General features: G+C 47.7%; 1 protein-coding gene across 4 annotated transcripts; it reads right to left on the bottom strand.

Annotated features, from left to right (window-relative positions):
• Positions 1-1977: 1977 nt before the first annotated feature.
• ASXL1 (ASXL transcriptional regulator 1) lies at positions 1978-21397 on the bottom strand. 4 transcript variants are annotated; one of them, XR_014618896.1, is made up of 14 exons: positions 21281-21397; positions 17077-17159; positions 14062-14170; positions 12649-12942; positions 12210-12303; positions 11762-11914; positions 11174-11337; positions 10971-11067; positions 10373-10478; positions 9287-9902; positions 4639-8551; positions 3320-3427; positions 2949-3031; positions 1978-2053 (listed from the first exon to the last, which is right to left on the bottom strand). XR_014618896.1 is itself a non-coding variant. In XM_084296552.1 (12 exons), exons 1-12 carry the CDS (start codon positions 21338-21340, stop codon positions 5621-5623), a joined length of 4632 nt encoding a protein of 1543 aa, XP_084152678.1. In that variant the 5' UTR covers positions 21341-21397; the 3' UTR covers positions 3669-5620. The 4 variants fall into 4 exon arrangements, 3 of the variants coding, with proteins under 3 accessions (XP_084152678.1, XP_084152677.1, XP_084152679.1); XM_084296552.1 differs by lacking the exons at positions 1978-2053; positions 2949-3031; positions 3320-3427 and having other exon boundaries at positions 3669-8551; positions 12649-12746; positions 12822-12942; XM_084296551.1 differs by lacking the exons at positions 1978-2053; positions 2949-3031; positions 3320-3427 and having other exon boundaries at positions 3669-8551.
• Positions 21398-22089: the final 692 nt, after the last annotated feature.

The raw sequence follows: 22089 nt of genomic DNA, 5'->3' as shown, positions 1-22089 counted from the left end.
GTCTGCTTAACAAAGCCACAGACTCACTCACCCTCATTGACACACGTCCCTACCTTAAGGAAGACCCCACAGAATCAAAACGCCCTTTAAACAGCTTTGGGTTTTGCACAAGATATTATCACTTTTTTTTTTCCTGTGGCCAATTTAAAGATTGGCTGCGCTTCAAAATGAGAATTAATCTGAAGTTCAGTTCACTAAATAACCAGACCTCCAAACACAAATGGCACGGTCCTGCTATTTCACCATCTTCCTTCTGACATCGGAGGCACAAAGGTGAAAGCTGCCCAGCTCAGTTTAGGGTCCAAACAATGGAGAAGCGCAATCGAGCCAACTGGGGGCTTGTGAGGAAGCCGGGGGGGGGAAACACTCATCGGCATAATTGGAAACATACTTTAACTAACATGGTTAAATCGCCCGAGATGTTAATTTCAGATTAAAATGGTAGGAGAGCGTTCCCTCGGGAGACGGAGGGGCTCCAAAACGAAGCAGAAGATGGCTCTTCGGAAAGTCAGCGCTTTCCAGAGGGGCCAGAGAGAAAGCATATGGCACTTAATCCAGCTTTTAAGGTGACACTTTATTGCTTAATCAATTGATTCATTTCAAAATGATATTTTTGCAGATAGGCACCTATGCAACTTAATGTGGCTCTTAAGCAGATGAGCACTTCCTCCTCAACGAGCTTGATAAGAGTTATTTGTGTTATATACTGTGGATTTTTCCAGTAAATGTGGCTTAATATTTTAATTCTTAGAATGTGTGTCTATTATATATGTGATGCAACTTAATTCTGTTCTGTTTGTGGAATGATTAGCACAGGCCAACTCCCTGTTCCCCTCACTTAACAAAGACCAATGAGCTGTTAATCAAGCTGTTATCTCCATGGTATTACTTGCTAAATGCACTGATTTCATAAGTATGTGGAATCCTTTTTTTCTTTTGAATCTGTATATCATATATAAGACTGAATCTACTTAATAAACACTGTATAACAAAAAGGGCTCTCTCCTCAAAATCAACCCCAGCGGGGGCTGCTGGCTCCCCGCTGCGCCCCGCGCCATCGCCAGCCGCGTCTGCTCAGCGCAGCACAGGCGGAGCCCAGCCCCAGCCCCGCAGCGCGCGAGAGGTCAGTGTCATTCGCCACCAAAACGGCTTCTAAATTTAGGTCTTTTTTAAAAAAAAATTTACCATGCAATTATTTTGACATAAGCTGTGCTTTCCATTCCGTAACAGACAGCTGCAGTTACCGTAGAGAGCAGCGTTAGCACTCACAGGCGGGGATAGTCACGGATTAATGCTTAATTTATATTTTGACAAAATTAATTTTGTGAAGTGTCTGTTTTTTGTGGAAATATGGAGTTTTCATTGAAGTTTGTGGAAAGTTCTCCCTCTCCTCATGGAAAATACTGATTTTTCGTTATCAGCTTTATTCATTAAGTATAATAAATCTTTGCATCCATAAAACGTCTATCTCAAAGCGCTATGTAGATAAAATCTCCTGACCAGGCTCAGTGACTGGCTGAGTCAGGAGGGCCGAGGAAAGATGAGTCAAATCCGGTCACAGCTTTGGTGGAAACATCCCATTTTGACGCACGCCCTTACCTGTGATGCAGAACGGGCAGGACCTTCCCAGGGATTTGCTGCCAAAGCCTTGAGCGAGCAGCCAAAGGGTGCCCTGAACATTTGCACTCGTCAATAGTCAGCTGGGACAGCGCATCCCAAAATGGACCCTGCGTGTTAATTGCTGTTAACACACGTGTCTGTGTGCACACAGCTACCGCAGGTAATGTGTGTCCCAGCACTTCCAGAACACCATTCAGTTTTAACACACATCAAGCCCCTGGGGAAGCTCTGTTCCCAACGTGAAAACCAAGCAAGGGAGGTGCTGCTGCAAGTCATGGACAGCAGCAGCAGCAGTCGCATGGCCGTGCAGAGCCCTTCCCCTGCCTCTGGAAATTCCTGCTGCTGCTCCTGCAGCTCTGCCATGGAGAGCGTTGGCTGGGCTGTCCACTGCTCCACGGCGCTGCAAAGCGAGATGCAAACAGCAGGCAGGAGACTGCCTTTGGAAGAGGAAATCGGTTATTTAGTAGATAAATGTCATGGAGGAAAAAAAAATATTTATATTTGTTCTGTGTGAAATTCAGCCATTAATAACAGTTTAACTTTGAAGCCTCCGAGCTCCTCTGTTCTGCAGATAACTAATCCTGACATCACCCTTCACCACACCAATGAAAGACAACTGCTGATTTCAATTATTTAACAATTTCAGAGCTCCCTTAAGTAACAACAAAGTTTTTGCATTCCTTGGTTTTAGCTTACTTAAATCACCTGGGTATGTTTAAAGGCACCCACGTTTGCAGACACAGGCTGCCAGTCAGGGCACCACCAGCACACCACCCCAAGCCACAGCCCCCTTTTCTCCTTCCTAAACCCTTTTTTCTCCCTGCCAAGCTGGTGCCAAAGCAGCTGCTGACCCAGCCCACGGCTCCCCTCGTGAACAGGACCCCAGAGCAGCAGCAGCTGATGTTCAGCCAGCTGAGGTCAGGGGGTTTCCACGAGCCAGCTGCCTCTGCCGAAAGACTGCGGCGAGGACTGCTGGCTACATGGAGACATCTCAGCTCCAAAAGCGAGGGATTCAGAGCTTTAACCTCCTCCTGTGCTTGGGACAGAGCTTCTCTTTGCACTCAAACGGAGCAAACATTCAGCTTTTGGTTTTGCTCCCCCCCTTTCATTCCTATCACTATTTTTAAAGCAAGCAGCCCAAGGAATGTGGGCTCCGTTACCACCACGCTCGTGCACGCAAACAGCCCAGAATTAATTGCGTGGTGGAGCTGAGAGCAGAGCATGGCCACGGCCGTTTTGCAGCACGACAGAGCCTCGTTACACACTGCACTGCCGCACGGATCCGAGCACCCCCAGCAGCCCCACCGCCCGCTGCATGAGATCGCCACCTGCCTTGGGAAGATCCACGCAGTGAGAGCAGAAGTGAGGCACGTAACGGGATCTTCCGTGTTATTCTTTTTAAAAATGCTTCCTACCTAGAAAAAAAAAAAAAAATGTATCAATAATGTACAGATAGCTTCAAAAAAACCCACAAACAACAGTGTAATTGGTATCCCAATGTTGTGCTTTTGAAAACATTTCCAGATCCATTTACTCAGCAGCTTGTTAGGACAGCACCATAGCACACGAGCTGTACAACAGCAGGAGCAGAGGCTCTGCCTGGTGCTGCTAGGGAAGCCCCAGCACATCGCCTGCAGCCCGGTGCCACGGGGAGGCTGGTGGCTGGGGTCACCGTCACTGCGGAGGGGCTCGTGCAAACTTGCCTCCAGCAGCATCCCACACCCACACGGCTTCTGTGTGAGCCTTTCCAGCATCTACTTCCCAAGAGCCACGCAGTGTTTGCAGCAGGTGCACGGTCTTCGGTTATCTGCAAGTGTATAAAAAACAACGTGATGAGGCTGTGACAACAACACTCCCCCCTCTTTTTAATCATCTGAGCCCAGAAGCTCTGGAGCGCTCCCAGTTAAAAAAAAAAAAAAAAAAAAAAAAAAAAAAAAAAAAAAAAGCAATATTGCCTTAAAGAGCACAGCGGATGATTTCAGAAAAAGAGGATTGAAACCACAAATGGAGGTTTTACAGAGTGTTTATTTTTCCAATACCACAAGGGACATACATGAGCAGGCCCCCCCGGAGGGCTCTGCAAACCAGACCGGTTCAATCTGTACACTACAGTGGCCCCAGAGGAGACAGAGCCAGAGAACCCCAGCTCTGCTCCCGATCTTTGGTAAGCAGGTTTCACACCTCCGCTCCGACCTCACTAATACTGCGTTTCAGCTCATCCCAGGGCGCGCGTGTGCACGCAGGAGTTGGTTCTCTCTCTCCTTCCACAATATGAGACTGTCAGATGCACTAAAGATAAACCATTTGAGACTAAACTTGTTGCATCCCTCAGGCTTGCATCTCAGTTTAAAAAAAAAAAAAAAAAAAAAAAATAGTGCACGGTGAAGGGAGGTAGGATAGAGCTAGAAAAGATACAAGCAGAAAAAAAATAAAAATAACCCCCCCCACAATTCTTGCTACTGTGTGCTTGAAGAACAGCCGACTTTTGCCCCCGTTGAAGCAATTCACTTTTGGTAAGTAATTACTCCGAGGAGGAAGAGAGGCGAGTTTCTGCTCTCTGCCAGCCCACGGCTGCACGAGGCCGTTCAGCTTTTTGCAGTGCAGCCCCAGCCGAGCGCTGGGAGATGCGGTTACAGCGACAGCTGGCAGCTAGCTCGGAGTGACCAGGAAAGCACACTCAGCTCAGCAAAGCCCCTCGGGTCATCCTCGAGCTTCTACATCACAGTCTACCTGCACAACACAGCACGGAGCCCTGGGCAGAGGAGGAGGCTGTCAGAACCGAGAGTCACCTTTGCATGTCGAGCCTCACGCTAGGTAAGACAGAATACAGTGGCTCTGACTACAGATGCAGATTAATAACTAACACCACTTTAATGCAATACTGCTGTAGAGCCCGAAAATCCAAGGAAAAAAAAGAACCCTTTATGTTCTATGTACATTACATCCATTTACAGAGTTGGCCAGTACTGTGTACAACATATAAATACATGATCAAACAGATGCATAGAGGATACTTACAGGAGCCAAATAATTCACTTTATACATCCAAGAATGAAAATATTTTTTAAAAAAGGAAAAAAAAAAATACTGCTTTAAATGTTAGATGATCATCACACAGATGCACAGCTAGACACTTGCAAGTGGTCAGATGCTGTCACGTTAAGGTCCTCATTGCAGAGCTACAATACAGAGATCGCTGGCCACCTAAACGAGCTTCTAGGAACCTTTGACTTTCCCCACTAACTTGTAGCAACAGCCAGCCAAAAGAGGCAGTCACAGCAGCTGGTCCAAGAGTTCAGCCAGGCACGCAGTCCCATGGCCCACGCGTCTTCCTGCAGACCAGCAGAAGGCATTCAGGTGGCACGTGCCACCTATTTGCTTCTTGCATCCTCTCAGTTGGCTCCATCCAGTACCCGGTCAGCTGCACGCGGCTCCACCTGCAGAGTGCTTCGCTGGTCCCTCCGTCCACCTGCAGCATCCAGAGCCCGTGCAGAACCGTCTCCTGCAGAGCAGCTTTCTGCTCGCACTTACTGCACATGGTGCTGCCCACACAAACCGAGAATGGAGATGGCAGAAGGGGAGAGTGGAAGACTGTAGGGGCTAACCTAGCGCAGCCCTGAAATAGAAAACACCCTGTTCCAGTTCCTTTGGATGTAAAGATTTCCTCTACAGAGGGTCCACGGATTGCCACAGCAAACTGCCTCCCGGCCAGGTGTTAGCCTCAGCATGTGTACCAGAGCACAATCAGTATTTCCACAAGAGCGTTAAGCAGAAGGATGGCTCCAGTGGGGCGCAGCCCACAGACAGTGGAGTAGTTGTGAGCAAGGAAGGGTTTTGCGCTGTAGATTTCAGTGGGAAGGCAAGTCAACTTTCCTCACCAAAACAAAGTGTAACAGCATTTCTACTATAAACAGAATAGCATTTTGTGTACAGGTTTTAGGATCAGTCATTATCAAAATACACACACTGAATATACAATTTGTCCCATGGCCATAATTTATTATCTCACCACAAGGCACAATACACAAAGCTTAGAGGGTCCTATACAGTCGTCATGACAAAATGCCCCACAGCCTTTACACATAATCATGGCTTTAAGGCTGCACGAACACTTGAACGATATTTCTTCAACACTGCTGCTATCAGCAAACATCTGCACAGAAAGGGATGTATTATGGTTTGCAGCAAAGTTCGCTTTGTGGGTTAGCTGCATCATGCTTCCAGCAAGACTTCTGGGAAAAGCTGGAGTGTTAGATGAATAATTAAAGCTGGTGGAATTAAGCTGCAGCTTAGAAAGCTTCCCATAAAATGCCTGTTTGATATTGAACTGAGAAGGTATGGAAGAAGGCTCCAAAGGGTGATTGTGTCTTTTCCCTGGTTCCCTTGAAAACTTAAGAAATGGCAGGTCCATAACCAGCGGAACACTTTGCAAGTGCTCAGTTAGCTCCAGAGGGCTTTGTGCTGCTTCCTTCTGCTTCTCTCCACTGTTCTTGGTTGGGCTGTCACATGCCAGCGCGTTCTCATTTCTTATTTCTCCCATGGTGTTCACGTGCTGCTTTGAAGTCCATTCTTCCCTTACACCTGGCATTCCTTCTCCAGACGCACAGCTCTTGGTCAGAGGAATCTGTTTGCTGGGGGCCAAGGTCCCCATGTCTGAAACTTGATCTGAAGCCCTCGAGTGATGTAGTCTGACACTGGCGTTGCAAGGAAAACCAGAACCAAAGAGCTTTTTGCCTTTAACTCCAATGTAATTTTTATTGGCCGGTGTACTCCCTGTCTGATTTGGACCAAGAGAATTCACATTTGGAGATAAAAACGGAGGCTCTGGAGATGGGTTCAACTTCTCAGGACTTCTATTTGTGATAACATTTGTTAGTGGGTTGCGCTGTGGCACCCGATGGGTCTTGGACACTTCCTTTTGCTCTTCAAAGCTACAGGAAGAAAACGTTCTTTCCTGAGGGCTCATCTCTTCATGCTTCTGAGAGGCACTTGCCACAACATTTACTAGTTGGTCTTGGCAGCTTAAAGCTGAGTCAATTTTGGAATGTTTTTCTGGAATAGACTGATTCTCCATATCCTCTGCTCTAGGCACCGCTGCCCCTGGTCCCCGCTTCTTTTCCTGGGGATCTACAGATCTCACTGAGTGGAAGTCATCACTCCTGCTTAGGGCGCTCGTCTTCATTTGTACATCTGGAGAAGATTCTTTGCCAAAATAGCAACTGCTACCTCTCTCCACTTGCACGGAGAGGCCTTCTGGCTGCTTGTCTGCAGGGGGTTGTGTAACTTCCAGCTTGACACTGGCTTGAGATCCTGGGATGACTTCTTCCAGTGGACGGTTCCCCTTAAGCAGCTGCATCACCAAAGGGTTGTTGGTTTCAACAGAGGATATGGGCCGAGCAGAACCTGACAGCCTCTCGGATTTTGGGGGCAATGGTGCATGCGGCCCCCATCTCTGAGGTGGAGGTGCAGTGCTCGTCTCTGTGACCGAAGAGAAGTCCACAGCAAAGGCCAGACTATCTGTTTCCACAGGTAACTTCGATCTAACTCTATCACGTCTCTCAGTGTTGCTCTGACAGGAGTCTTTCCTTGCTACCTCCCTGCAGTTGACACTTCTGAAACATATATCCATCTCTACGTTCTCATCAGCTACGTCAGCTTCAAAATCCGAAGCAGTATCTGTTGTCTCACTGTGTGTACTCCGTACTTCATCGTCTCCATTCAGCTTGAACTCTTGAGTCGCTCTCAGTGGCTGACACACATCTTCTGATTCTGTTCTGGGGCACCTCTCTCTAGGCTGCACAAGTTTTTCAGAGGTATCTATCCTATTCTGAGAAATGAAGTCCTCACATAAAGAGGATTTCACCAGAGACTCTGTATTCTGTTCCTCATTACTTGTTTTGCCATCACTCTCTTTCTCTGCCTGCAGATGTGTGAACTGATACCGTGCAGGCATTACTTTCTCCACTCCGGCAGTCACTGTTCTGGAGTTATCGCTATCGTTTCTCGTGCGCTGTTCCACAAATGTTTCAGAACCATTACATCTAAATCTAGATATCACTTCTGGCTCATGGCATTCTTTACCACCTGATGACAATTCTGGCAGAAGAGCAGGACAACTGGAGGAATTTTCCTTTACATCAGAAGGATAATCCAACTGTACTGGGGGAGAGCTACCACCTTTGAGTTCTGACGGAATCCCATCTCCTGTAGGGCTGATCACAGCTCCCTGTACCTGAGAACAAGACAGACCGTTTACTGGAGGAACCAGGCATTTCAGCTTTATACTTTGCCTCTCCTCTGATGCAACACAAGCTGGGGTTTCAGTCCTTGCATCGCAGGGGAGCTGTTCAGGGCTCTCCTCCCGCCTCTCCAAAGTTGCACTGTCAGACGATGACCCAGTCACAGCATCACAGGACTGCCTTCTAGGTGAGCCATCCACGGGCTGAGCTTCCCCTGAGCTAGTGCCTGCAGCGCGCTCCGGAACGCCGCTTCCCTCACGCTTTGAAGAAAAGGAGTCTTGTGTTGAAGAGGCAAAGGAATCCGCGTTAGCTGCCTGAGCAGCCATCTCAGAGTCAGCCTTTTCTCCATTTAGACGGAGAGACGGCAGTAATTGTGTTCGTTGTAGATCTGACGAACGCTTTCCATGAGTTCTCTTTGATCTCCTGTGCTCTGTGTGGCTGTTGGATTCTCCTCCGCCACCTCCTTCGTCAGTGCTGCTCCCTCCGCCTGGGCCACCCCCACCTCCGATGGCAGCTGTAGCAGCTTCTCGCTGGGCTCGGGCCTGCAGAGCACGGGCTTTAATGTCTGCGAGTGTTCGGGCCCCGCTCCTGCCCCGGCTGGAGGGCTCCGTGTTGGGGATGATCCTGGGGCATATTTGGTAAGCTGGCTGACCTTTAACCACCCAGGGTGGTTTAATACGTGAAAGTTGAATCTGAAAGAAAGAGAAAAGCACTTAGTGCTAAGGCTCGACTATTTTCAGACAGTGAAATGCATTTTATTAACATCTGTTCATCATAAGTCTTGCTATGAGAATTCAGTATAAAGAGTTAAAATTCCAACTTAAAAACAAACTTTGGCAGAGAAGTAGCACGGCTCCTGTAACCTCTGCTTATGCGCCCTGTCACGCAATACGTAAAGCTCACTTAGCATTAACACTGCTTTACCAGAGCCAGCAGATGAATATGAAACGGGTGGTTTGCTTTCAGAGCTTTAGAAATCAAAATGGTCTCCTTTACATCAGGATGACTACTCTGAAGCTAGCAAGATGGATGCCTCCAGTTAAAACAGCGAAACTCAGAAGGAATACTTTTCTGCCCCCAAAGGAAAGGAATTGGGAAACTACACATGATAAAGAACATGATCTGAAGGTCTCTTCTGCAATAAGTCAGATAGTTTCAGGAAAAGTGATTTCTGTATCCGCAAAAATGCAAACTAACAGTCAAGGTTACCCTGTGCTCTTGTGCAAAGACCTTGGAATGATTTTCCATTCTTTGCCCTTCTAAACAAGATAGTGACCTGTGGTAATCCGAGGTACTTAGCCAGCTCTGCCAATGAAACCCTGCCACTACTTCTGCTAAGATGACAACACTTGACATTTCAGTAATGTTTTGATGCTAATAAGCATGACAGCCCTGGGATACCAAGCAGCTATAATTCTCTTTCCTACCCGGATGGGTGGGACTTTTGGCTCCTCTTTAGTAGGCTGTGGCTTTTCTGGGTGAACACTTTCAATTGTGTTACGAAAGGACTGACGATCTTCAAGCCGGGGCTTCTTTTCGGGGAAGGATGCAGAGGCAGCCTCCTCAAAGCATTTCCTCTTCTGGTCCTTCGACTCCCGAGCTGAGTTCTCCTGGGGCAAACTAGGAATTCTGCTTGCAGCTGCCGATGACGGATCTTCCGATTTACCGTGCGACTTGGAAGTTTCTGGAGAGAGATGCAGTTCTGAACTCTCTGGATTCAGTACTGCAGTAGAAGTGCTTGTTGGATCATCTTTCTTCAGGTCCATCTCAGGTTTGGTCTCTTTACGAAGAGAGGAATCTGGTCCCACAGAGGCAGTCTCTTTGGAGGCCTCCTTTTGCTCAGATTCACGTAATTTGTACAGGCTCCTCCTGGCTCTGCATCGCAGGTCGGCCCGGGAGCGTTTCTTGAAGTGCCCGTCTCTCTGCCGTGTAGAAGGACCGCGTGGCAATCTTGCTTCTCCTTTAACAGACAGTCCTGTCCTGTTCTCAGCATCTTCTTGCACCAAATTCTGTTCCTGGGATTCTTCTTGGGTCAAGCCCAACCTATAAGGCAAACATAAAAACTAGTTAGAAGCTAAAGCCCATCCTAATTTAAGCATTTCATCTATTATTTATAGCTGTACTGTCACCACTATACATAGTAACATACACATTACAAAGCAGAGACTCATCAAAACCTCATTAAGTCAGTCTGCAATGAGATAACCTGTACATCTGCTATCCCACATTACTGTCACAGGGAACGATGAAAATCAGAAAACGTAAAGATCTGTGATGGAAAACAAATAGTATTCACTTGTCTCAAAAACAAAATAAATAGGCTATAAAAGTCTGCTCTGACCAAGCCAATTCCACTTAAGGATTCCCCTGAAGCAACAGTCTGAATGATTCACTCCACAACTATATTTTTACAAGGAGTTCATGGTGCATCTTCTCAGGTAACCACAAGCAGAAACACTCTGCCGCCTTCATAAGCATAGATAAAACAGGACAGAGGAGGCAAAATTTATCACCTTTGTCCGTAGTAGTCCTCAAAGAACTTCTCCTTCCATTGTTCCACTCTCTTCTCCTTTTCCATCTCCTGCCGAATTCGAACTTGCATTTCATGTGTGAATTCACCTACACGAAAGCAAGATACTGAAATTCAGTTCCAAACAAAATAAATTTTGCAAATGTAACCTTTTTTTTGTTTTAATAGTATAGTACAGCAGCTCTCTTTGAAGGACAGATCTTCTGTTATCATGCTGCTCTCCACCCTACTACAGATCTACAAGCCGCCTGCAACTACTTAAGGACAGTCACACAGCCTCAAGCAAATCTGAAAACAAAACAAAACAAATTCTGTTTTACCAGATGTAGGTCACCATTTAACGGAAGATAAGTCTAATGTTACTTTACACCTCCACCATTCCATTCTGAAGGCCCCATGGCACCTAAGGAAAACACATCTTTGATTTTAACAAAAAAAGAGATAAAAATTGGGGGCAATACAGCCAGATATACAGCCAAACTGGACTGAATTTCCATTTGCTAACTGTAAGAGGAAAAACAAAGAAAGCCCACAAAATGATTACCCATTCTCCAACCACAGAAGCAAGCAAACCTACTCACCATCAGCTAGTCTTTCTCTCCAGCTCTGAGCAGCATGGGTGAAAAATTCGTTATTCAGAGCACTGCCACTGAGACGCATCAGCCCATCAGCCCCAACCTAAGAGGACAAAAAACAGGTCAGAGAGAAAACATTTGCTTCAGATGTTCTGCAAGCTAGAGGCTACACAGAGAGTGGAAAACACCCAAGTGCTGCACCTCCATACCTGTCTGTCAACTTCTGGAAGGAGGTAAAGAAGCTGCTGCTGGAAGTGCGATGGGAGTGCGTTAAATGTTCTGGAGTTTATCAGAGCTCGCAGGTTTGTATTGACAAGAATGGAACCCGGTGTTTCGAAGTCAATATCCTCACCCCTGTTTCGTTTCATTTGCCCTGTAGTTTAAGGACAGGCAAATAAGATAAACATTATTGTACAAAAATGTTTCAACATCATCGGCAAAAACCCCACAACACAAACTACTGCAGCAAAACCAGTAAAGACTGTAGTATTCAAGTGTGAAGAATGGCTCTCTCAGCCATGCTAATTAATAGCAAGCACGCATGTGGGATTTTGATATGAGGTCACATTTTTGTCATATTCAGGTACAGTTCTTGATACTGCTTTTCAGACTAGACAAACTTCTCAACAACTGGCTCGCTATAATTCAGAGAGGAAGGTCCAGATGAAGAGCCTTAAGAATGTCATATGCCCTCCAAAGGAAGAGAACCCTGGTGTTCTTTTCTCAGAAATACACAGACTTCAACATTGCCTGCTTTTATGGAGGATTTTCTCTTAACTTTAATCAGGAGCACTTACCAGCTGTGGGCTTTCGGATACCTCTCAGCAGCTGTGGCGGATCCCTGTTTATTTCTGTTCTGCTGCGCAAGGTGGTGTTGCACAGGGCCAAAGAGCTGCTGCTACTGCTGGATGTGCTACTGCTCTCCCCATCAGCATGCCTTCCTGTGAAGCCTAAAAGCAAAACAATCTCACAAAAACATGCAAAGAACAGCAGAAGCCCAACTTGCAGAGTGGTTTTAGCATACCAAAATTACCTGCTAAGAACAACAGTTTCACTACTACAAGGTTTTGTCCAGTTACCAGCTATTTTGATGGAGATAAACATATACTCAACAGCACAACTCAGTCACATGCATTCTCAAAAATTGTTAAAGAAGTCCTCAGTCAAACTTACAATTAGGGACTACTGATTAAGAGGTAACTACAGAGCCATTGCAAAAATCACCAAAACAAAAGCAATGCTCACCAGATGCAGACTCCATGTGTGCCCCATTTACTTTCAGCGGTGTTAAAACAACACGTGGCAGCATTACACCGGTCTTTTTCTTTTGTTTGGTTGTCTGTGGTCCAGAAAGAAAACAAGAACAAAACAAAGAAAGACATTACAGAAAGACAGGTTAATCTTCCATGTACCATATTTCCCAAATAAAGAACCACCCAGATCCTAGGTAAATCTTCATGTGTCAGTCATTAATTACATTTACAAATAGCAGAGTGTTCAAAATTACCTCCTTGTATATGATCCCTCCATGTCATAGAAACTCCTCGCCTAAGGAGACATGCCCGTAACTCTCCCCGAGGCACCTGTGCACACCTAGTCCCTGTCATGCTAATCCCAACAGCATGCAGCAATGAAAGCTTCCCTTCGGAGGCTTTTTGTTTCCATTAGTCCCACATTTTCCTACCTGTGAGGCTGTTCTGCTGCTCTCCCTGGCAGTAGAGGATGCCTTGCTCTGAGATTCAGTGGAACAGGAAGCATTAGAGGAGGTTTCATCAAGAGACACTGAAATAGACGGGCACTCGTTCAGACCCAGAAGTAGATGCTTATAACTTAAGATTAACGTTATCAGACACTTACCATCATTATCACCACTCACAGTGCTTGCTTCATTGGACTCGCAGCTTTCTGCGTCTGCTGTATCCTCCAGTTCATCCCCTTCTGGCACAGACAGATTTCGAGACCACTGAAGAGCATCCTTCTAAAGGGGCAAACAAAGCTCAGGTGACTACAGTCCTTCCTCCCAACAACTACCACTTGCGCCTATGGGAACAGATGGTTTAGTGGATGTAGCTTTTAGTTTAGATTTTTTATCTTCCCTATTTTAATCCCTTTCATGCAGTAAGATATTTTTAAGCATGTTTAGGCTCCTAATGGAAAGAAGTCATCCTAATTATCAGCACGCTTCACAGACACTTCCTAGATGAATAACTCAAATATATCCAAAACATGTAAGGTTAACATATCACGCTTTTCTGCAAGAAACAAGCAAGCACTTTCTAATGAAGAGAAACATCTCATTCTTACTACTAAAAGAACAGGTATCACCAGAATTATCAACTACTAAGATAGCAAGTTTAGTAGATGCATTTACTACTTGTATAATCAAAGCCATTTCAATTCCATCTGTTTGCAGTAAAGTATGACAAATTAACAAAATTTTCTGACAGCAGGAAAAAAGGATGCAAACAAAATAGCCAAAAATACCAGCGTCTATTAAGCTGATATTTATCAGGGAATCCAACAGTACAAAACAATGCAGAAGAAAAGCCTGAGACCAGACATATTTTCAACATTTATGATTACTGGGACAATAGACTAAAATAAAAAACATTTCAGAGGGACCTTGAGATGTGAGGAAGATGGTGATGCTAACTGTACACAGGATGCAGTGAAACACCATCCAACCAGAGAAAATGAAAATACGTTTTCCAATTGAGATTTTACTCGGAGCTACAAGTTCTCAGACCAATGTAATTCATTGGTTGGCCTTGTGGCTGTCGGAAAAGGAGTGAAACAGGACCATTCTGATAATCAGCCACCTGAGTTGAACTCCAAATACTGGAAGAAGAATTTATCTTACTTGAGCAATTCAAGAAATAATAAGGGGTTTAAAATGAATATATCACCTATGGCTGAATATAGCCGAAAGATACAAACTAAAGTGAAATAATGAATTCCAGACACACTTTCAGAGGATGATCTCAGATGCAGCACATTCAGCTCATATGATGCTCAGTAACAGTTTAGCACGCAGCTATGCATTACAAGCAGAGCTTGCACCTTGGCCTTCAACTGAGAGTAGAAACTCAACATTTACCTTGAGTGTGAACAGGCTGATCCGTCCAGGCAGTTTGTAAAAAAGGCCATCACCTCCCCTTGAATTGGAATGGAGCATGGCATTGAGGCAGGCCAGGGGAGAAGTGCCACTGAAAAAGAGGAAGGCAGGAAAGGGACTCAGACAATAACTAAAAAAAAACAAAACAACAAAAAACACCAGAAACGGGGGCTGATCAAGAAAATGGCCTGAAAGATCTCTTTAAATTAGCATCATTTATCTGACTTAGGAGAATAAAGATGATACTTATTAACCTTATGGGATAGGCTCTTCAGTCAGAATAGTATTACTGTTTTCCTGTTTGACCTGTAATTAGCCTCAACACATCACAGTAAAACAATCTGCAGAAAACAGGAAACGCGCTGATTTTGAAGTTACTCCTGGTCATTATTTTAGCCATTTCTAACTTGTATTATTCCTTTTTTGCTTCAAATTTTCAGGACTGGTTTGAATTTATTAAAAACCAGATGTACTCAGCAGTAGAAAAACACAAAGTCAGCAAAAATTATACACATTTCTGAAACGTCTCTCCTAATAGACAGGACTGCACTGGCAGGGTTGGATAGAAAAGTTCTGATGAACTGATTTGTCAAGTCCTCTGTACCAGCCTGGTTTTGCCATTTGTGATTAAAGCAGCCTACGCTCACACTGATGGAACTTCTGTGCATGTGAATCTCATGTTTTCCAATAAGTCACACATATGCATGCAGAAAGTTACCTGGAAAAGACATTAAAGCAATATTGATTTCAAAATTATTAAAAGTGAAACTGAAAATTGGACTGAGACAAAACATTTCAAAGAAAACCATTCTCAAATTGAAAACTGCACTTAGAACAATTTCTGTTTCCACCCTCAATGCATTTGGTTGTTGGGTGTTTATTCATAAGCCTCAACAACAGAGGAAATTACCCTCGATCATTTTTAGATACTATGAAAAAAAATTTCCAGCCTTCTGGCCTGTTAGTGCTTTCCCTTCTGTATTTAACGGAACACCCAGCAACCCAACCAGACACAGAACAAGTTTTCTTAGAATGGCAAAAAAACACCCAAACCCCCCAAAACAACAACAACAACAAAAAACAAACCATACTTTTTCGCCCAAAGAAGGAAAAAAAAATAGTTAAAACTTTCCCAGGAGGCAGAATCCAGCTCTGGTGCTGGAGGCCAACGTCCCAGCTCGCGCACAGGGCACGTAGGACAACCAGGGGCCAGGACCCTTCCGATGGGCTGGCGTTACCCCGGACCAGGACAACACTGCCTTAAATTGATTCAAAGGGAAAACCACATCTTGAGTCGCCAAGCCATTTCCTTCAGGAAATGGAGTTTCAGGAAGGCCTTTTATTCAAGGACCAGGAAAGTCTGCCGCATATTTAGCTAGACAGGATCACTGCCTGCATTCTTTGAACAATTATGCGGTGAAGAAAACAGTCTTTGCTTAAAGCAGAGAATTAATAACGGGAAGAAAACAGACATCCCAAAGGAAAACCACCAGCCTCTAAACAAATGATGTAGCTCGGTGGGGTTTAGCATGATGCATGCTGCGAAGTTGGGTCCTTAGCTACCTGCTGTGACAGGTCACTTGTCAAAAACAGGGAGAACATTGCAATAACTAATGTCTGAGAAAATGGATCTGCTGTTACCTGGAGCACAGGACAGCCTGTGCACATAGGGCTTCAGCTAGCTACCTGCTTGGACAACAGGGCTGATCTGAGAAAGGTGCAGGCTATTGATTAAAACAAAGATATATGACAGTTTTCATTAAAAGCCTGCCTCAGGGCTGTGATACCACCACCCGCATCCAAGCCAGAGAAGACCTACTCGGTAAGGATCCCAAGCCACAAGCTAGGTGTTCCAGCAGCTCCAGTACTGATGCAGCAGCACGGTGGCACAGCACCTCACCAAACAATGGTAACTCCCACGCACAACACCTCCACGTGCATCAAAGTTTTTCACTATTCAAACCACCACAGCTGTTTCCTGACTTTGCATACAAACACGGAGCAGAAACAAGATAACGCTTGGAGTTGCTGGGTCCCAGAAGAAATGAGTTTACTTTCTGTAGCTGGTTGAGTACAGGTTCAAAAAATGCAAACCCAATGGTGGGAAACAGTCCGCAGAATCAAGGCAAGGAGGTAAACATGACTAGAAGAAGTCTGCACATCTGCAGAAGTCAGTCAATAGGCTGTGGATGGAAAAGACTGCTTTTTCTGCCACTGGTCCTCAGTGGCAGAACTCATGCAGAACCTCAAATCCTCATCCTTTCTTTTTTTCTTTTTGGTGGGGGACCACACAGCACTAACTGAGGCACTTGGACTGTCACGGCTACTTTACTTTCTTTGATGTGCAAGACAATCCTTATTTTCTACTGGCTCACAGAAACAGAGGTCCACAGGAACTTAACCAAAAAATAATCTCCCACTCCTGTAGCTTCCTAAGTTCCATATCAGTTTTTTTCCAGATTGAGAAGGACGTATCTTCTGCACAATGTCAAGAGCCACAACAGTGTAAGCAGCACTACCACAGTGCTCAAAAATCTGTGCAGAAGCCAGGACAGTAATATAAAACAAAGGAGACTTTTCTGAGTCTCATACTATATAACGTCTGCTCTGGAAATGAAGCATCAAAGGAGACAGAACTTAAAACTTACTAAACTAGAGCCACAATAGTAGAACGTACCAGGAGCTACTTATGAGAGAAACACATGAGTGGCAAACACAATACAGGAATCAGAGCTGCAACAGGCATTTATTTCACAATAGGTGGATGAAGGGGGCTCTGTATGTTATCAAAAAATCCAAGAAAAGCTTCCAGTTATTGTCAAAGAAAAAAAAAGTATATAAATGTCTGTAATGTAATCTGAAATTACCATGCTGGCAGAGAAAGAAGGAAGAAAAGTGGGCTAGAGATGAGGCAGGATCACACGAAACAAGCCAAGGCTTTGTATGAGGCCTCCTCACCCTCCATGCACAGTTTTAAATGAGATCCCCAATACTAACCTCATTTCCTTTAGTCCTTCAGCCTCTATGACCTGCAGAATCTGTTTTGGGGTCATGGGAGCATCCGAGTAGTTTTCCAGCACCTGAGGAGACAGAAACAGCGGGTGTCATCACAGAACTTGCTTCTGTATTCACGGAACTGCTCCATAGGCTGGGGTTCAGAGACAAAGAAAGTTCTATGTGGCACAGCATTATCTACAAAAGACGTGCTAAAAATTTCAGGCTACCTCAAGGTGACGGTAAGCATTACAACAGCCTCACCTTCACTTGGTCCCTGATCAGCTGAAATATGAACACGAAGAAGAAAAAAGCAGCAGAATTCGGCTTTGACCCCGTAACAAGAAAGCCAGTTGGTGCTTTACCAGACTTCAACCTGCATCAGACCACATTGCTACCACATCCAGCCTTCAACACTGTGCTTAGAGACCCTCAGTGATGTAAAAGTCCTCCCTACCTCTCAGCAGAGAATCCAGTACTTTTCTGGCAATAACAATATCACTGCCCAATTATGTAATTCCGAAGCCTACCTTCCTTGGATTACTGCATTCATTTCAGCTTCGCTCCATCTCCAGAGTCAGAATTCTTGTCAGAGAAGGACAGAACTCAGAAAGGGACTACGATAACAGCAAAGGATATGGGAAAAATTATGGGTAGACACTAAAAAGATTTGGACTGCTTGCCTTTGAAAGCAAACGAGTAAAGTCAGGTATTAAAAAGGCAATAAAATAAATAACATCTCATCCTTTCATATATCATAGGAAGAGCAGAATTGCCACTTACACATGAAGGATTAAAGAGGCTATTCATTACTTTTAAAGCCTGTGGAACTTACTGCTCCAAAGGATCTAGAAATAAGAATTTCAATGACACAAAAAGAGGACCGGACTTTTCTGTGATAAGAAGATTATCCACAAAATCAGGAAACAAAGACCAAAAGAAAGCTGCAGTAGATGTAAACCACCACGTTTCTTTGGAAGCAGATAACCCTACAACTCCCTGACACCCCTGGGTCTGCTCGAGCATGAGGACTGCACCACAGGCGTGTGACGTGGCCCGAAACAGCCAAGAAAAGTGGCCACAGGTATTCGGCCTGGAACTTTCTGATCATAATCATGATCTAAATTCCCCAAGTGTAATGGCTACAGTGATGCACAATCCTGATTTTGTTTGTCACCAGGCTTTAGAGGGCTCCACAACCCGATACTGACTTTCAGTTTGACTTGAGTGAGAAGCAGCAGAGGAACCCAAATGCCCCAGTTATATCAGCAGCATCTGGAACTGAGTCACTGCAGCAACGAGTCAAGGCACAGGGACTGCCGCCTGCCCTGCAGGGCTGTGTGAATGGGACACTTCCCAACAATGCCATGCAGGGGACCACTTGGGTCTCCATCCCATCTCCCAACCTCTGCAAATAGGGAAAAAACAACCTCACGTTACTGTAGAGCTCAGCCACGGGTTTTGATTAAGGAACTTCTTAAATGACATCCGCCCTATATGGATTTTTCAGATGCTTGAAGATCACACGAATAAGTGATGCTAACCTGGTAGGGGAGAACTACAAACCCTGAGATAACACACGGTGAAAACACGAAGTGATGAGCTATACTCAAAGAGCAAACAATTTTAATTCCCTGTCAATACGGCTCCATCACACTTTTTCCTTCACTAATCAGAAAACCTCCGCAGGTTACCATTCCTCTGAGCCTCCCTCGGAATCTGTCACTGCCCATCACTCCGAGGGGACAGGCTGACGAGGGGAAGCACATCGCTGCAGGGGCAGATGCAAGATCCACAAAAGGGAAGCTGCCTGTTCTGAAAAAAAACAAGGAAATTCTTCACAGCTTACAAAACCTCTCTCAAGTGTCAGACACAGCGCAGCCTAAAACTGAGCATGAATGAGCATTTACATAAAGATAAAAGAATCTGCGCTCAGGGGAACAATTTCCAATCAACAGCTATATTAAGTGTACAGACTACTTAACGCAAGCGCTGGGAGAAGATCCTGCCTCGTTAGCCAGCAGAGCCCAGCCTCCAGCAGCCATACCCCAACCCGACCCTGCCCGTGCCACGTTAATCCTGCAGCACAAGCGACACCGTAACCAACCCACGAGGATTTTCCCCTCCAGGATTTGTAGTACTGAGAGCCAGGGGTTCCTGTGCTGGAGCCTTACATCGCTCCCCCCACCAAATCACCAGTGTTGGAGGTGTTTGGCACTGACAGCACTTGTCCAACAGTTCCGTGGCTCTGGGTGTTCGAACGGATCTTTGAAGGCTTATTTTATGGGATGTGCATGATATTAGCTCTGTAGGAGCAGCAACACTAAAAAGCACTTTTGCCTGTGATTCTCGGAAACACTGAGAGGAATGCAGAATCCAATAGCGTGCGTCAGAAAGGAAAATTAAAAGCATTTTGACAGGGAGCATGTGTAAGCCTAGTGTTAAATAAAGATCTATTTTTAGTGGATTTACAATCAGTCCTGCAAGCTGGAAGTGCAGCTACGCAACTGCAGGTCTCTCTAAGTAGATAATCTAGGAGGAGATGGTTCTATTTCTGGTTCTTCAATGGCTCTAAGATGCTGCTGAGGCTTAGCCATCTCACGCACCTACTGTGATGTGCCCGAGGCTCTAGCCAGAAGAGCAGTAGGTGAGAAGAGCAGTGTTTGTGAAGAGATCCCTTCCCCATCGCTCCACGAGGGCGGGGAGGTACATCAGGAAACGGCTTCTTAGAAACCCAGCAGCATGTGGTGTTCTGGGCAGCCCATAGATAGGGATCTTTCATCCCTCAGAGCTCAGGACATTTGAACGAGAGGGGATTTGGTACCAGATCACCCAGCGCTGCTCCGGCCACGAGGTCGCTACCCACAGAGCCTCCCAGGGGTGCAGGGTGCGGCCCCGCAGCGCCGGCTTCCCGCACCCAGGCTCTGCAGAGGTTCACTTGCACCCTTTTCCAGTTTTTCAAGCGACGTCACGTGGGTCAAAAACATTATCATTTTCACACAAAAAGATTATGCAAGTTGCTGGAAGACGGATGCCTGTCTGATTAGGTTTCTCCCTGGCAAGCAGTGAGAACTCACTCGGATATCCAAACCAGTCTCACACAGGAGAGGCACCAAGACCCTATTGTAGGACACGCTCGGTGTGAGAGGTGAGCCTCAGCTGGACTCACCCACGCTGTCCCCTCCTGATGTTTGTACAATCCAAGCCATAACCTCACCGGGTTAAAACATCAGAACAACACAGCCCAACAAACCAAAGGAGCCAGCAGAACACCCTCAAGCCCAATAAATCCGTTCCTCCATAGCGAGCAGGCCCGCATCCTCACAGAGCAGAGGCTGAGCATCGCTATGGAGCTAACGGCAGCAGGGATGGGATCACCACTCGATCCATGCGCCAGCACCTGGGATCTGCAGAGATCCCCCTCAGGGTGCCCTGAGGACAGTGGCTGCTGCCCAGGGACCAAGAGTGAGCTGTGGTGCTCAACGCACACCAGCAGGACAAGAGGAGCTCACTTGTTCATTCACCTTCTCTACCTGCGAGGTGTCCAGGCTGGGTTTGTCGCGTTCCCTTGCTCACAAATTGGGGTCGGGATGGATTCAGCTTAAAGGCTTGACGGGGAGAAGCTGGGGTGGGCAGAGAGCAGCAAGGAGCCGCCCCACCACTGCAGGCACCGCTTGGGAAGTTGGAGGGGGCTCCACAAACGTCCCCAGAGCACCGACACCAACCCCAGGGCTCAGCCCAGCTCCCGGCACGCCCAGCCCCACGCTCTCCCCGTGCCGGGACCCCCGCTGCCCCTCGGTACCGGGAGCAGCCCCCTCGGTAGCAGCACCCCCGGGGCTCCCCACAGGCCTCTCCTGGGGGGGCTGCGGGCCCCACACCGAGCCCCAGAGGGCCGGGAGGAGGCCACCAGCGGCCGGCTCCCAGCGTGGGGCGGCTCCGGGCCCCTCGGGCACCCCCCTGAGCCCGGGGCCCACCCCAGGAGCCCCCCACCGAGCGCCGCGGCCTGGAGGCGGCCCCGGGCCCGGGACACCCCCGGTGTTGTGGAACCCCCCCCCGACCCCCACAGCCCCCCCCAACCCCTCTTATCCCCCCCGAGCCTCCCCTCAGCCCCGGTTCGTCCCGGTGGGCCCGGGGGGGGGCCTAGAGGCGCTCCGGGGGTGCCGCCCCCGCCCCCCTCCCGTTCTCCCGGCCCCGTTTCCCCCCTCACCAGGCGGGCGGCCTCGGCCCACGTGCGCTCCTTCTTCCTCCGCTGCTTCATCTCCTTCATCCTCCTCCTCCTCCTCCTCCTCCTCCCTCCCGCGCGGCGCGGACCGTTAGGCGCGGGCGGGCGGCGGCAGCAGCGGGCGGGCGGGCGGGCGGCGGCGGGGGCGGGGCGGGGCCGAGGTGAGGCGGCCGGGGGGGGTGGGGGCGGGGGCGGGCGGGGCGGCGGGGGCGGCTCCGGGCGCTACGGGAGGAGGCGGCGGCGGCGGCGGCGGCTCGGGCCCGGCATAACAACGGGGTCAAAGGGCTCGGAGCATTGAGGGGGGGGGGAGGAGGTGAGGGGGGAGGAGGCGGGGCGTAGGCGACGGTGGCCGCGCCGGGACACGGGAGGGCCCCGCGCGCCGCCAGGCTGAGGGGAGGGGCCGCGCGGCGGGGCTGGGAGCCGTTTGAAGGAAAACAAAGCGCGGGGGGTGCTGGGAGTTGTAGTTCGCCGCGGGGCATTGCGCTGCTAAGGCAGGAGGAGCGCGGACTACAACTCCCAGAGGGCACCGCGCGTGGGGTGCGCGGTATGGCGGGCGGGCCGCGGGCCTCGCCTGGTGGCTGAGGGGCGCTGAGGGCCCGGCCTCGCCTCAGGCCGCGGAGCGGGACCGGGACCGGGCACGGCCCCACCGGGGGCGCCGCCGCGGCTCGGGGGCGTTTGGCTCAGCGCCTGGCGGCCCCGCTGCTCGCCCCGAGGCTTCTGTAGAGCACGAAGTCCCCGCGCCCGGCCGCCCCCCTCACAGATTAACGGTGATAACGGGCGCGCTGCGGTGCCCC

This window comes from Netta rufina (assembly GCF_964035555.1).
Source record: "Netta rufina genome assembly, chromosome: 16".
NCBI lineage: Eukaryota > Metazoa > Chordata > Aves > Anseriformes > Anatidae > Netta > Netta rufina.
The sequence above is the reverse complement of the archived record's forward strand: the minus strand, read 5'-3'. Positions and strand labels throughout refer to the sequence as shown.